This window comes from Ischnura elegans, chromosome 2 (assembly GCF_921293095.1).
Source record: "Ischnura elegans chromosome 2, ioIscEleg1.1, whole genome shotgun sequence".
NCBI classification, from domain to species: domain Eukaryota; kingdom Metazoa; phylum Arthropoda; class Insecta; order Odonata; family Coenagrionidae; genus Ischnura; species Ischnura elegans.
In genome coordinates this window covers 121,480,917-121,495,537 of record NC_060247.1, presented here as the reverse complement: position 1 = coordinate 121,495,537, position 14,621 = coordinate 121,480,917, and the positions used below count along the sequence as shown (strand labels likewise).

The 14,621-nt window shown below is 35.6% G+C and overlaps 1 protein-coding gene across 1 annotated transcript in view; it reads right to left on the bottom strand.

The window, feature by feature from the left end:
• Positions 1 to 4,621: 4,621 nt before the first annotated feature.
• LOC124174132 overlaps positions 4,622 to 14,621 on the bottom strand; it is a 33,858-nt gene continuing 23,858 nt past the window's right edge. Inside the window, exons 5-6 of the mRNA XM_046553253.1 lie at positions 12,473 to 12,623; positions 4,622 to 4,898 (exon numbers count right to left, since the gene is read on the bottom strand). Coding sequence (XP_046409209.1) covers positions 4,775 to 4,898; positions 12,473 to 12,623 — 275 coding nt within the window. The 3' untranslated portion in view covers positions 4,622 to 4,774. The remainder of the gene's footprint in view (positions 4,899 to 12,472; positions 12,624 to 14,621) is intronic.

Below are 14,621 nucleotides of genomic sequence, written 5' to 3'. Positions count from 1 at the left end.
GATTAAATTGTGCAAATTTTCTAAAATATTGTGAGTCTTCTATCATAGTTATTCATTTACGCTGAAATAGAATTTCTTAGCTGTAAAGAATTTAATTTTTGATGCTATTAGGAAGACGGAATTTTTTCAGCTGATTGGGCAGCTTGATGAAAAAAATTGTGGCCATTTTGAACGGTGCATCCTGATAAGAGGGGTGAGAGAGGTGAAAACTACGGTCATAATGAACATCTAGTTTAATTCGGACGGACTGATGAGGAATTCATGAAGAATTTCCTGCGTTATTTGTACGGACGTTGCGCATGTAATTACATAGTTAGAGAGGAGAGTAAGTACATTTACTTTGGAGAAAAGAGGTTTACCTTGTGTAAATATAGCTTAACGTAAGATTGCTTTAATAGCCTGCTTCTGCATAGACAATGCAATTGCTGATCCCATTAGCTGACTCCCGATGGTCACTCTAAAATAGGACGGAAAATGTAAATGAATAATGAACCTTGGCATAATTTAACGATTTTAAAATTAGGATTTAGATAAACGGAGCCAACCTCCTGATCATAAATATGCCAAAAGAGATTTTTTGGCAAACTGTGCATTGGCCAATGCAAATTACTTTGAATCAATAATGCTAGAACCTTCGTATCTAAATAATGTGTAATATCGCAATACAAATAATTGCTCTCTCAAGCCTTTGTGAGATGGTAAGTTTGTATGGAAGTGTACAAATGTAGTTTTACCATTATTTACCGTAAACTTGTCACCATAGCACCACTCAGTCATCTGTGTGGCAGTTACACTGGCTCCTTTAAGAAGATTTGGAATGGAGTTGGATGTTACCTTTCTAGGTGTATCATCAGCACAGAGTTCAGGTTTGGTTTGGGGAAAATAATGAGAGGTCACTTGCGAATATAATGAATAGAGGAGACCCAAGCGTAAACCATATGCCAAATATCGTATATGCCAAATAGTATCCTTTGGAGCGTTGGCATTTCCGATGTGGAATTTTTTCCCTGGGGAAGGAGAGTTGGTATAATTATAATTTGGACTTAATCCCTCGAACTAATGGCTATCTTATCCCTTGAAGTCTTAATCTGTGGAACTCCGTGTATACCTATGAAAAGTTCGAGGTATATTTTATGAGTTGTTTCACGTATGTTTTTATTTTTATCGTTTGGGCAGATATTGTTATGTATTTGCTCTAATTAGGAAACCAAGAGCTCAAATGAACTTCATTCATGCATAATTATTTATGGAATGTCAGCCGGGTGAGAATTTCGTAGGCTATAGCTGCTCTGGCAACTTACTCTTAAATTGTTATGAAGGATGTGATACCGATCCAAAACAGTGAAGAGAGGTACAAATTCAAGTCAATATTCTCATAGGGCAGGTATTCCGTGAGGTAGTCATTCAAAAAGTGGATTTTGCAGGCATAACTAAATGTATTTTGATGTTTGAAAGGGCAGAAACTCATATTTGTTTTGAATAAAACTATCGTTGTTCCTGATATCCACCAATGCCATTTTCGAAAAGCCCCCTTACAGTTTAAAATCAATATAATATGACACGTTATTAAAATAAAATATTTAGCGCTCCAAATAAACTAGAGGAAAGAAAAAGAATAAAACATTGAGATAAGCAGGGGAGTTTTTGGCAACCTAGGTATAGATATCTGTGTTTAGATCAACACCAATTTCATTACGTGGTATAAAATGGAATTTAGAAGAAAATATGCAATTATACTCCAAAATACGACCATTCAACGAATTTTTTGCGGATAAATATATTTATGGGAAGTACGTCTTTGATTTTAATCAGAAAAAAGGCATTTTTTTATTTTTTAAGGATCAAAAATTGAGTGCACTTTCATAATCAGAGGATCGTATTTTATACATTTTAGCCCAGTATAGGAATAAAACTTCGCCAGTAAACACGTGATTAGGTCCCCGGCGTATGTGTTAGCGCATATACCGACAGTTTAGTCTCCGCTACAGGAGACATTCGCAGAGTAACCCCTACACAACGATCCACGCCCCGATGAAAAATACAGCGAAGAAAAAACTGCCAGTGAATTTAAATAACCATGACGCAGGTTAACGCTAAAAATCCCTAGCTGAATATCAAATTAATTCCTAATCACTCAAACTTGAGTTTATAAGCAGTAGCGTTACACGCCTTGCTGCAATTATAGACTCTGTATGTTATTCAATACATACTTGTTTATAAATTTTAGAGGCCATTTTGTAAGGTGCACGAACCCTTAGAGGAGTGCAAACTGTTATCAAAATGTACAATCTAGTTTAGTTCGGGCGTTAATTTAATGAGCTTTTATGAGATAATTGGTGAAGAACTTGCCTGGGTTATTTTTACAAAAATTGAGCAAGTATATTTATTTTTGTGAAAACAGGTATAAGTACCTATTGTACCTAAAGATAATAGAGAGATTTCATTCATAACTAACATAGGTACTGACAATGTTAGTTCTGTTAGTTGATTATAATTGGAGAATGAACCTTGGCGTAATTTCAAGATTTAAAAACTGGGACTGAGACAATCGGAGAATTAAACAAGTGTTTTTTTTTTAAGATTAAAATAATTTTTAAGGGATATATGCCTTTCATTTTAATTAGAAAATAAATCATTTTTGACATATTGAAGAAAGGAAAACCAGGTGAACTTGTGTATATTCTATACGCTTCAAGCCCAGTATGTGAAAAAACCTTAACCGGTAATGAGACATCAGGGCCTCGGCAAAGGGGTTAGCATACACACCAGCAGTTCAGTCTCCGCTTCAGAAGATGTTGTTATGGTATCTATTACCCACCGATATAATCATGACGCGGATTAACGCAAAACACCGTAGCTGAATATCAATTTCTCAATCTCAATATCAATCAAGTTCTCATCAATTAAACTTTAGTTAATAATCAGTAGCGTCACAAGCTCAGATGCAACTATACATCTATAGCACTCCTAGAAAGAGAATTCGTCATGAAAAATAATCACTTGAATGAAACAGGATACAATAACTGAAACCCCTGATTGTCCGTCAAGTACGCTACTTGCCACAACATGTAACGTTATCAAAATAGTACCACAACTGAAATAGGAAATTTTCTTTATTGTTCTAGGACTCTTAAGTACCCTGGAACGTTATGAAAATAATAAAACTTAATTATTAATAAAATTTTTAATAAAATAAATTATAGTCGCAAAATGTTAATGGTAATCAATAGGAGTCAATTATGTGCAACCAACATATTACGAAAAATAATCAATTTTACGCATGTTACTCAGGAGCAAATTCTGAAAGAGGTTCTATCAATTTCAAGAATACAACTCTATATGTAGCAGGAGGAAATCAGGGTTCAGTGCTCAAATAATTGAGTATAGAATTGAAGGAAAAACATAGTGATACGAGTATATCTTTTCCTGTATCTATCTACATTTAATGTAATATTTTCGTGCAAATACGAGTAGGTTTCTAAATTTCAGCACCAAGAACACGCATAGAGCCTTTTTCAGTTTTCGGCGTTTATCCAATTGCAGTCATTTATTTTGTTTATAGATTATTTCATGATAAGGCGTTACAAGTTCATATGAGTGGATGTTAAAAAAAAACGCAGGCAAAAGTTTTGAAGACGCTAAAGCTTAATTCTAACTTCACGCCTAAGAAAATGATTGAACAATACTCAAAATATGGCAATACCAGAGTTTGAACCAGCTTCTGGCGAAGTGAGATTGAGGACTACCAAGATTACAATATTTTACGACGAATATGCGACGGATTACTAATATTACACAATTTTTTAGAGAAACTAAAAAAATTTAGTTGTCGAACTAAAAAAATAACGTTTTGTAGGTTTTTGGCAACTCATTTCTATCTGGTTTTCTATTATTTTTTTATTGCTTAAATCGAGAGATTATTTCTTCTAGAGTTCGTATTTCAGGATTTCAGATTATTAAATGACGATATCCATTTTTCGCGATTAAATGAAAAGTGAACATTTTCAAGCGCGCGAAAACTCGACAGCTAAGTAAGTATGAACGCTGGGAAAGGTCACGTCATTCTGGTTACAGCTGCCGCCGTGTGTGGCCACCTTGGTGCGAGGCTATGAGCGGCGATGCTACGCAGGCTTCTAGCAGCTAGCGCTTGGATTAAATAAGGATTATTAATACCATATCACAGGAAGGAGACTTTCCGATCTTAGGCAATTTTAATAGGTGATTATTAAGATATGTTTACCTGAGCTCTTTGCCTCATGCATGCATTGGTAATCTTAGGCGATATATAACTCCTGTGACGTCACGTGGAGTGGCATCGCATTGGCGCCAATCTGGCCTTATTTCAAATGAGGTTATAATTGACCATTAACATTCGTCTACAGTGGGATTTCTAAAACAAAATAATTTGTATATTATGAATGCACTAATGTTGGGTAACGAATCGCAATCAATGCCTTTCGTTTTCTTTGATGAAGGAAACTGCCTTATTGTTTCCCTGTACAATAAAATTCTTATACTGTACCTATTTGACATTCACTCTACTACGAGGAGGAAAAAAGGTCTATAGCTCATTATATTCTTTAAAAGTAGAACTTAAAATAAGTGGTAGAGGAAACATGTATTCAATGTGATTGCTTGATATATTTTAATCAATTCCCGTAGTGACCAACCCTTGTCTGCTGAGAGAACCCATTTATGGGTTTAATTGTGCAAAATACATATGCACAGATATGTTAACATTTCAGGTAGTATACTACTATAATTTTTTCACCACTCAGTAATATTTTGAACAGGAATTAGAATTTCTTAATTTGTTCTCTAGGCTGATTGCAGTTCTGTGAAAATCTGGGCAGTTCCCACTTATTCCTTTTATGCATTCCAAAGCGCTGAGAATTTTCCTGGAATAAAAAAATTATTTTTATGTTTCTCAATGTTTCTTTTAATGTAATAATAAATTTATTTAAAAAGGATTAAGTTACAGCTGAAGGTAGATTTGTACAGCAAATCGAGGAGAAAATGCTTTTAATAGCACATTCTGTTTAATGCACAATTGCAGTATTTCTTAATGAATTGGGAGCCAAATTAAAGGACATCTTTCTTTAAAAATGGAGCGTAATGAATAGCGAAGTTTATTCACGAGCATCATAGCAACATACATAGCAACATCAATAGCAACATGGGTACATATTCATTACACTCCCCCCCTCCAGAGTTATGTAAATACACTTGAATATTACAGAATAATCTTTTAAATTGCACAATTCTATAAAAATATTATTTATCATAGCCTCATGAGCTAAACAAACACTTGAAAATGAAACAACACTCTTCTTTAATTACACAAAAAACATTATTTCTCGTAATTTACATAACAGAATTTACATTTTTCAGGTATTTTTGTTACTCTTCCTGACCGGGTTTCTTTATGCATTTCTTTTTCATTCTCCTCTATTCTTTCACTGCTCAGGTTATCACATCAAAATCCATCTTGCACTCCCGTAACAGAAGACTATTTTATCTTAGCACTTTTTGAAATTTTCCATTTTTACCAGATATGATCTTGGTGTGAGTGCATGGCCCACTACTTGACCTAGCTCCCACTTATTTTTTAGTGCCTTGTACACATTATATACTTTATCAAAAAGTCTATAACCATTTGACTTTTTCACAATCCCAGGACCTAGGTGTTTATCATGGTTGATTTTGTATTTTAATTTACTTTTATCAACCTATTATCTTACACTTTGTGGTACTTGAGGTATCAGCAACTGTTTTGAGATGAGAATTTTAGTTCGAAACCTCCTTTTCATGAGCAATTGCGATGGTGAAAATGGCACTCTTCCTGCAGGATTTGCACATGGTATGGAACCCTCTTTAACCCTTATGGCATATTCTTTTTAGGAACAACCAACTCCATTAAATAAATCATTAAATTTAGTGACAATTTTAGCTTTATCATCGTTATCACATATTTATTGAATTCTTTTTATCAGTTCTAACTTCATGCCACTGTTGAGGCCTAATAAAGAGATGCATTTCTTATTACCAACCACAATAAATTCAATATCGTACCTTTTATCGTTAATAATACAAGGTAATGTCACTTTTACGGTATTTTCTAACTTGTTTCCCCCATATGATTCAAACTTAAAAATGACTCTTTCAATTTTAGGATTTTTTACTACCTTTCTTAGAATATGCTAGGGCATTACATTTATTTCTGCTCCCGTATCTATTTTAAAATTAGCTACAATATCATTAATCATTAAACTTTGTAACCAATGTTGTTATTCATGCGTTCTTATATTTCCCGTGTTAAAAGAAAACTCGTTGAGACGTTTCCTTTCCATTTTCTTAAAGCAACCCACGATATAATGATTATGTCATCCACAATTATTACAGGTTTCCATAGGCTGGACACCCCTCTCGTTCGTGCTTCGGAATTACATTTCGTAGACAAATACACATTTTCATCAATGTTATTATAACCTTTTCCCAGATATTTAATTTTTTTTCTTATTATACTTCACTTGGTGTGGTGCTACAGAAGAATGATGAAAATCAAATGGATCGACCGAGTTAGTAACGAGAAAGTCCTAAGAAGAGTAGGAGAGAAGAGAAACCTCATGAAAACATTAACAAGAAGACGGAACAACCTTATAGGCCACATCTTGAGACATGATGGCCTGATGAAGACAATCGTCGAAGGACAAGTGGAAGGCAAGAACGGAAAAGGAAGACCTCGAACAAAATATACGGAACAAGTAAAGAAAGAAACCTTACTTCACCGGATTTTACTTCTTTGATCCTACTCATTCTGCTCATGTCCTCCGGTCTGCTACCGATTCTGCTCGTCTCCTTCCCGCTCGTCTGCTCGTCTTCCTTCCGATCGTCTTCTTCTTTCAATATGCGCCGTACAGAATGAACCCGATACTTCGCTGTGGAAACTTCTCTCGCCTGGTCTCGACTGTCTTCCACTAGGCGGCAATGTTTTATAGCGTCAGCCAGCTTAAATTCAGCAATCCGCAGAAGTCTCTCTAGTAGCTGTTCGTCAGCAATCCCGAAGACGATTCTGTCTCGAATCAGGGACTCTTCCTGGGGCGGAATTCTGTACACGGATACCGACGATCGTCGGTGTCGGTAGCTACCGACGATCGTCGGTAGCACCGATAGAAATGTGATTCACAAAACGCCGCTACCGACAGATTGTCGGTGCAACCGACAAATTCGTGACGTATTGCTTTTGTCGGTACGAAAGTGGCACCCGCACGCGAGGCTAGGCGCCTCGACCAATCATATTTCTCCTTTCTTTGCATTAAACAAATGAGGCTCCGAAAACGCCATCCGTTATTCGTCAGCCCGCGAAGAAGTTAAAAAGAGTTGATCACTGCTTTGTGAGATACTTACGATGTTTAATCACTCTGCGAACACAATTTCTTACTCCCGTTGGTGCGATGTGGCTTGTATTCCGAGATTTTGCTGTATTTACTATCGGATTTTTTCTAGCCCAAGTAAAAAAGCCTTTATATTCAAGGATTCAACGGTCGTTGATAGAAGAACACCGGCAACATTTGGTGCTCAATGTATTGGAATTTTCAAGTATAATTGTCTTGAAGAGGACTTTGTCTGCTACATAATTGTTCACCTACGCTTATTATAATTGTATTCTTGGGATTAGCAGTGACGAAATTATTTTTATTAGTATTGTAACAATGTAGCTTCATCTTGAGCCACGGCTTGTTTAAATCGTTTGCCTCATTGTTCGCCGTAAGTCCTATACTTCCACAAGGGTAATTCTTTAATTAGAAAACATTTTTGTCGCTTGAATTCACATTTTGGGCTATTTAAAATAGATTCGTTGAGAAAAACATCGAGATTCCGCGGATGTCACGGAAGGTATCATCAGTATCATCGCGTCAAGTGTTGTGATTGTGAACTTGAGTGACATACTTTACGCTATCTATTTGGAAGTGTTAACTTTTGCATTTTGATACCATTTGTGTGTTATTTCAAACTTTGCGTTGATATGACTTTGACTAAATATGCTTGATCAGTGTTAATTTGTGATATACCGTTGAAAGTATGAAGGTTTTCTCGTGTTGAAATGAAATTTTTGTAGTTTTATGATGAATAATTCATTAAATGTTTCCTTGTTTCGTGCAATCATTCTTTTTATTTGCCCCTTTCTACCGATGGAATACACGGTACGTACCTACTCACAATCAGTGCTCTTAAGTAATAATGAAAATCTATCTTGAAGTCCCGTACGGTGTTTGGTTAGTATGGTGAAGTAAATTCAGGAGTAATTTTACGGGAAGTTTTGTGCACCGGTAACGACGTCAAAGAGTGAGAGGAGTTAAGTGATGCCATTTATATTCTTCTAAAATATAGTAGCAATATGCTTTTTCTATTTCGTCGTTGCTGTCTGATGCTCCCAAGAGTACTTACGAAGGTAGGAGAGTTATTTTCATTATAAACCCCATTCTCAGATGCTCACATAGGGCATTGAAGTTAATATGAAAGTGAACGAAATGTCCACGTATATATTTCATTGAAAGTGCATCAATAGGCATTCGTTTTTATTGAAAATATAAATTAATTTCGGATCCAAACTTTACGAATCAACAATAGATACCTATCGTGTCTTGTTGTGAGTAATTTAAAAGCAAAGAAATACGTTACATACTTAAAATTACGGAATATTTATAATGTAAAATACCTTACGCTATTGGAACGCATAATGTAATATACGTGTAACATTGGTAAAGTTAAATACTGCTCCTACTATGTAAATTTTACGTTTCAAGTGTTTAATCAATCATTTTTATTATAAATAACATACAATTAGAGCGCTTCCACGGATCTAGCGTCGTAGATTAGGATTTAAAATCGTCAGCTTAGGCCGAAAAGTGTAAACAAAAGTCCGCCATGTTGCTAAAAATTTGTCGGTAGGTCCTACCGAGCGTTTTGAAATCGTCGGTATGTACCGACGGGTTTACCGACAACTGTCGGTGGGATAACGACAATCGTCGGTAAAACGTGTCACCTGAATCGCTCGTACCGAGACTTATCGGTAGGACCGGCTTACCGACACCGACAATCGTCGGTACGGTGTACAGAATTCCGCCCCTGGTCGCCAAACTCAAAAGACGATACCAATCTTTTTAAATCTGTTATGTAATCGTTAACACTTTCGGATTCTTTTTGTTCGCTTTTGAAAAACAAGTACCTCTGGTAGACGACGTTCTTCTGAGGCGAAAAATGTTCATCGAATGCCTTAATCACGTCTTTCAAGGTTTAATTATCTCCCAGTTTAAACGTGAGGTATATCTACAGTGTTTCAGCTCCAATAGCATTCAGGAATTGAGCTACTTTTACACCTTCACTCTTCTGGTTGGACTCTTTCGCCGTTCAAATATTTCAAATCGATGTTTGAAAACTTTCCAGCCAGTCGTGATATTATCCGAGACGATTGAAGATTTCGGCGGTTTAAATGTCATACTTGGATTCCTTGCCACTCTTGATGCACCTTGAAGTTCTTAATTATTACTGCGGTTGTTAATTTATCGTTCGACCGACTGCGCCACGTAGTATTTCTTAATTAATTGGAAGACAAATCAAAGGACGCCTTTTTTACAATTGGAGCATAACCAGCAACGTAGATCATTCACAAGCATAATAGCAATATGCATAGCAACATGTATTCATATTCATAACATAATTAATGATGACAATTAAACTAAATTATAGAAGAAGGAAAGAGATTAAGGTAAAAAGTTATCAACAATTCACCAATGCAACTGTGTTGCGAATTATTTTCCGCAATAATGAGTAATTACTCAGTTTTGAAGGCACATTCTCAAAATATTTGACAAATTATGGCTGCACTGCTCACAACCAGGTGATTTTAATGAGTGACCTTTGGGATAAGTCTCTTTGATTGCCTAACTTAAACAGCCTTATTTCCGGGAAATGAAGTTCATTATTTGCCATTCACCGCTTGATCGAAGGCTATTTAGGAGCAGCACTATAATTTGGTGAACTCTCAGTTTATTATCCATTCCCAACTGTTCCATTAATTACCAATTGTTTCTTCATTACCAATTGTTGGGATTTCTCTAGTTACACCTAAGCGCCTCATATTCGGTGATAACAGACATTTAGATACGGGAAAATATGTGAATATATGAGTACTCTCAATTAATGAAAAATTGGAAGATTGGCACATGAGGCAACCTGCATCCTTTGCCTTGACGTCATCAAGAGTCGACGAGGACGGGCTCGAATGCGACTGGGCTAACGAGTCGAATTCAAGGGACAAAAGCTTCACGGAAAAAAAAAAATTGATGAAAACTATCAAACTGGTGTGATAGGGAGTATTTTTGTTAAATATACTTGAACTTTGATGTAAATTATTAAGCACTTGATTTATTTTACCAAACGTTCTTGATATATTTCATCACACATTTTGGTAAGTATTTCATAATTTGGTCAATTGTACGAAAGAGTTTGGTAAATATAACTGAACTAATTTAATACGATTCTGAGTTTGGTAACTTTCATCGAAGTTATGATTAATTTTACGAAGGTGATTGCTTGATTGTTAAAAATTATCAAACTCTACATTGTTATGCAAATTTGGTTTGATAGAATTTGCTAATCATTTCGTAATCTATCGAACGGTCTGTCGTTCCCCTTTTGTTTATACCAATACACGTTTGCAGTTGAAAGAATCTTAAACAGGCCTTACATCAAAGATAGGTTGGTAAAAATGATTTTTTTTTCATTATTTGTGATGGCGATGACGTTTTAATTTTGTTTACGTTCATTTTTCTGTTTGTTCCTGCTTTAAATTGCAATGTTATCGTAAGCTTGTGCATCAAAGACAGTGATTGAATAGCGTGTTATCATGGATATTAAAACCGTAAGGTAATTTTTGTGTATTTCGACACATTAAAATTTTAATTAGAGGTATTCCTGAGGTATAACTATTCGCGATTATGTTTAATAACATGTGGTAAAAGTCGTCATACTAGACCCAATCCATGCCAAGGATATCACTCAGCACGTTAAAGTCATCTCTACTTCGATGTAAAAAGCCTACAAACAAAGTTTTCTTGCACATCTGCACTAGATATTCATATGGAGTAACTACGTAATGCAATGGTGTGCATCAAGTATTCCTCTAAAGCTTACAAAGTGAAACTGTAGTCACACTTTATTCACATTTCAAAGCAAAGGTTGATTACTTACAATAATAATATATTATGGCCTTTGAGTAAGGAATTGTTATGACAACCAATTTAGACTAGTTGTTAGAGTCCGTCGCCACCACGCGGGGAACACACGTTTAATGCTTCCTGCAGGCTTATTTGTTCCACTTTTTGTTTGTATTTATTTTGCAGAATCTTACGTTAGACTTCTAATTTTATGATTTTCAATCAAAATAGCGTTTTCTGGGTTGAAAATCTTTCACATGTGCAAGCTACGTCGGTTTTATTATCCTTTCGATTTTGATAGTTTTTATTGAACTGCTGTGTCCATTTCGGTAACAATTACCAAATCAGTTTGATAGAATTTATCAAACTGGTTTGGTAATTATTACTGAATTTTTCAATGTGCCATATTAACCCAGAAGTTTGATAAATTTCATCAGAAATCGATAGTTCTAACTAAACTTTTTTTCCGTGTTTAGTGGATGGAATGCACAGAGGAAACTCATGTCCACGCAGTCGTGTCGCCGGAGTGTTTTATTTACGGCTCCGTGTTGAGATTTTCCTCTCTTTAGATTAATATTTGGACTCGCCGTTTATTTTCCCGTAGCCGACTAGGTTTCTTACATTCGCGGTAGTTTCAGCGAAGTTCTGGGAAGGTTAGAATCGGAAGTAACCATACTTTTTTCTTTTTGTAAAAGATGAATTGTATCAAAACAATAGGTACATTTGAATGAAGAAATGATACTGAATTTTTCAAACGACTTAATAAAATAAAACTATGGCTCCATCTACATTAACATATTTATTTCCAGGTAGATTCATTCAGTTAGAGTAAATAGGCAGGGGAAGTGGCGACGGTTGTATCTTCGTGTCCTTTCGGCTAATTACGCGGAGAAAAATGCCTAGTCATAGTATCGACGATTCTCAATAAAATGATAGATACATTCGTATTGTAAATAATTTTGATAGCCAAAGATCATGAGAAATGATTGTAATTCTATCGATAATCGTAGTATTCAAACTTCTTGTCGTTGCGTTGGTCACGAAAAAATGTTGGAAGTTATATGGTCATATATACAGGTACATACATCACTGCTTAACGTGTACGCAGCGCAAGGCGTGTAGTAATAAATTTTCTTTTGTCGTGCCAGTTACTCAACCTGGACGATGTATTTTTTTACCCTTGCAACCATCTCTGTAACTAGCGATGGAGTTATATTAGAATATAAAAATTATTTCCTTTAGTCGGTACTTACTGGCAAAATAACTCAGATGTCAGCTTGTCATCGGCAGGATCCTTATAGTTGCAAAAGAATAGTTTGTCTATATCATCCAATGCCGCCAACTGCGGCGAACATGCCTTGAGTTGATCTCTCATGCACATTCGGCTATCAGGTGCCGCAATAACTGGAGGCAATAGACATAGAGTGAGAGAAATATGAACAAATTATTCATGTCCATGAAATGACAAATGAAATGCACCACCTGCTTGATTTGTGACAGTCTAGCATATTCATGGCGAAATATACTTTGTTGATATGGTATTTCGAGGAGGCGGAGGACAACTACGGCCATTTGCGCGCTGAGGGAATGTTAGGGAGGTAAGGGTGGAGAAAAACCTTAGCAAAAAAGCATTAGCCTGCCCTTAGAGAAGGGCGCCAAGAGGACTACTGTTTAACGTCCCATCCGACTGACGGAAGTGATGTTCATGAAGTGCCCTCCACACAACAGTCAGGCATTGATATTGGACTGTCTCTGAAATTTCAGTGCCAACGCCGGTAATCGAACCCAGGCCAACGGAAAGTTAAAACCCCAAGTCTCCACTCCAACTAGACCTCAAATCCACAGAGGAAAAAATAATCCTTGACCGGGACTCAAACCCGGATCCCCCGATTTCCGGTCGAGAGCTTTTTCTCTGTGGAAATTTCGCACAATTTGTGCATTGCGGGTGACTTCGTTAAAGTTATCTACTTCGGCGTCAAAATGATGTGCCTCCGTACTTTCCAAATTTATGCATGGGTTTCAGTCCATGCCATAATAATAAATAACACGTCATTTCAAAGAAAATTTTATTCTTAATTCTGATTTATTTTTTGTTTTATGAAAATTTCAGAAATTAAGACACGCGAGGACAATAAATGACTCCGTTCACCATAAAATAAGCCGTTTTGTCAACTTCATGAAGTTTGACTCTCAATATAGGGAAAACTACTTCGCCTACCACATATCTACCACAACAAGTTGCAAACATTAATGTAGATTAATAGTATGGCTTTTTAGTATTTTAAGAACACACATTTTGTTGTAAAATAGCGAAAATGTTTAAACACTATCTAGTCCTACCATTTACCCCGAAAGAAAAAATAAAATTAATATAAACACTTCTTAATTTATTTGAAAAATTTCTATGATCCATAATCAATAAAAATATTGATATTTGTGAATATTAATAACTACTATTAATGCCATGTTGTCAAACGTGGCCGCGCCGGGCCAGCGACGGTTACCAGCAAGCAAAGTTTTGCGTGCAAGACGTGACAACGCTGCATTCGTTAGCTCCGACGTATTTTTTAGTACCCATATACTATTATCTATATTACATAAAAATCAAGTATTCTCGGATCATAGAAAAATTTCAAATAAATTAAGAAGTGTTACTGTCAATTTTATTTTTTCTTTGGGTTTAACTGTAGGACAAGATAGTGTTTCAATTGATCTGAAATTGATCTTGTCTTGATTTTTGAATTTTTCATAAAACAAAAAAATAAATCAGGATTAAGAATAAAATTTCCTTCTAAATGACGCAGTATTCATTATTATGTCATGAACTGAAGTCGATATATAAATTTGCAAAATACAGCGGCACATCATTTTGACGCCGACAGTAGTCCCGGCATACTTGAACAACATTCCATAATTTTGTTCAAGAGTACAAAATTCATTGATAAGGAACCAACCCCGTTTTCAGCAGTGATACCTATTACTTGTCTCAGAATAAACCGTTTATTTTTTTCGGGTTTTCGCAGGTTTTTCACGTCCCCCTTATTTTTGTGGACGTTTTCCTGCAGTGGGTTTTTTCCAATTAGGATGACAGTCAATATCCTTAGGTTTTTCCCACGTTTGCTAACATCTTTTTACACATGGTAAACGGTAACTTTTTAAACTTATAATGTTATTTGTTGATTGAAAATCGAATGTCTCTTAATGTAATTTCTCTGCATGTAATTTCATGAGCAACATGAATGTATTTAACTGCATATATTTCATGTTTGACGAGAGGTTAGATGGAATATGGGACTTTCTAGTCCCAATTTTGCCCAATAAAGACGTTTAATTATTAATATTATTATTATTCATAGCATGAAATTTATGTTTTAAGGCTGGAAACCAATCAACGTGAGCATG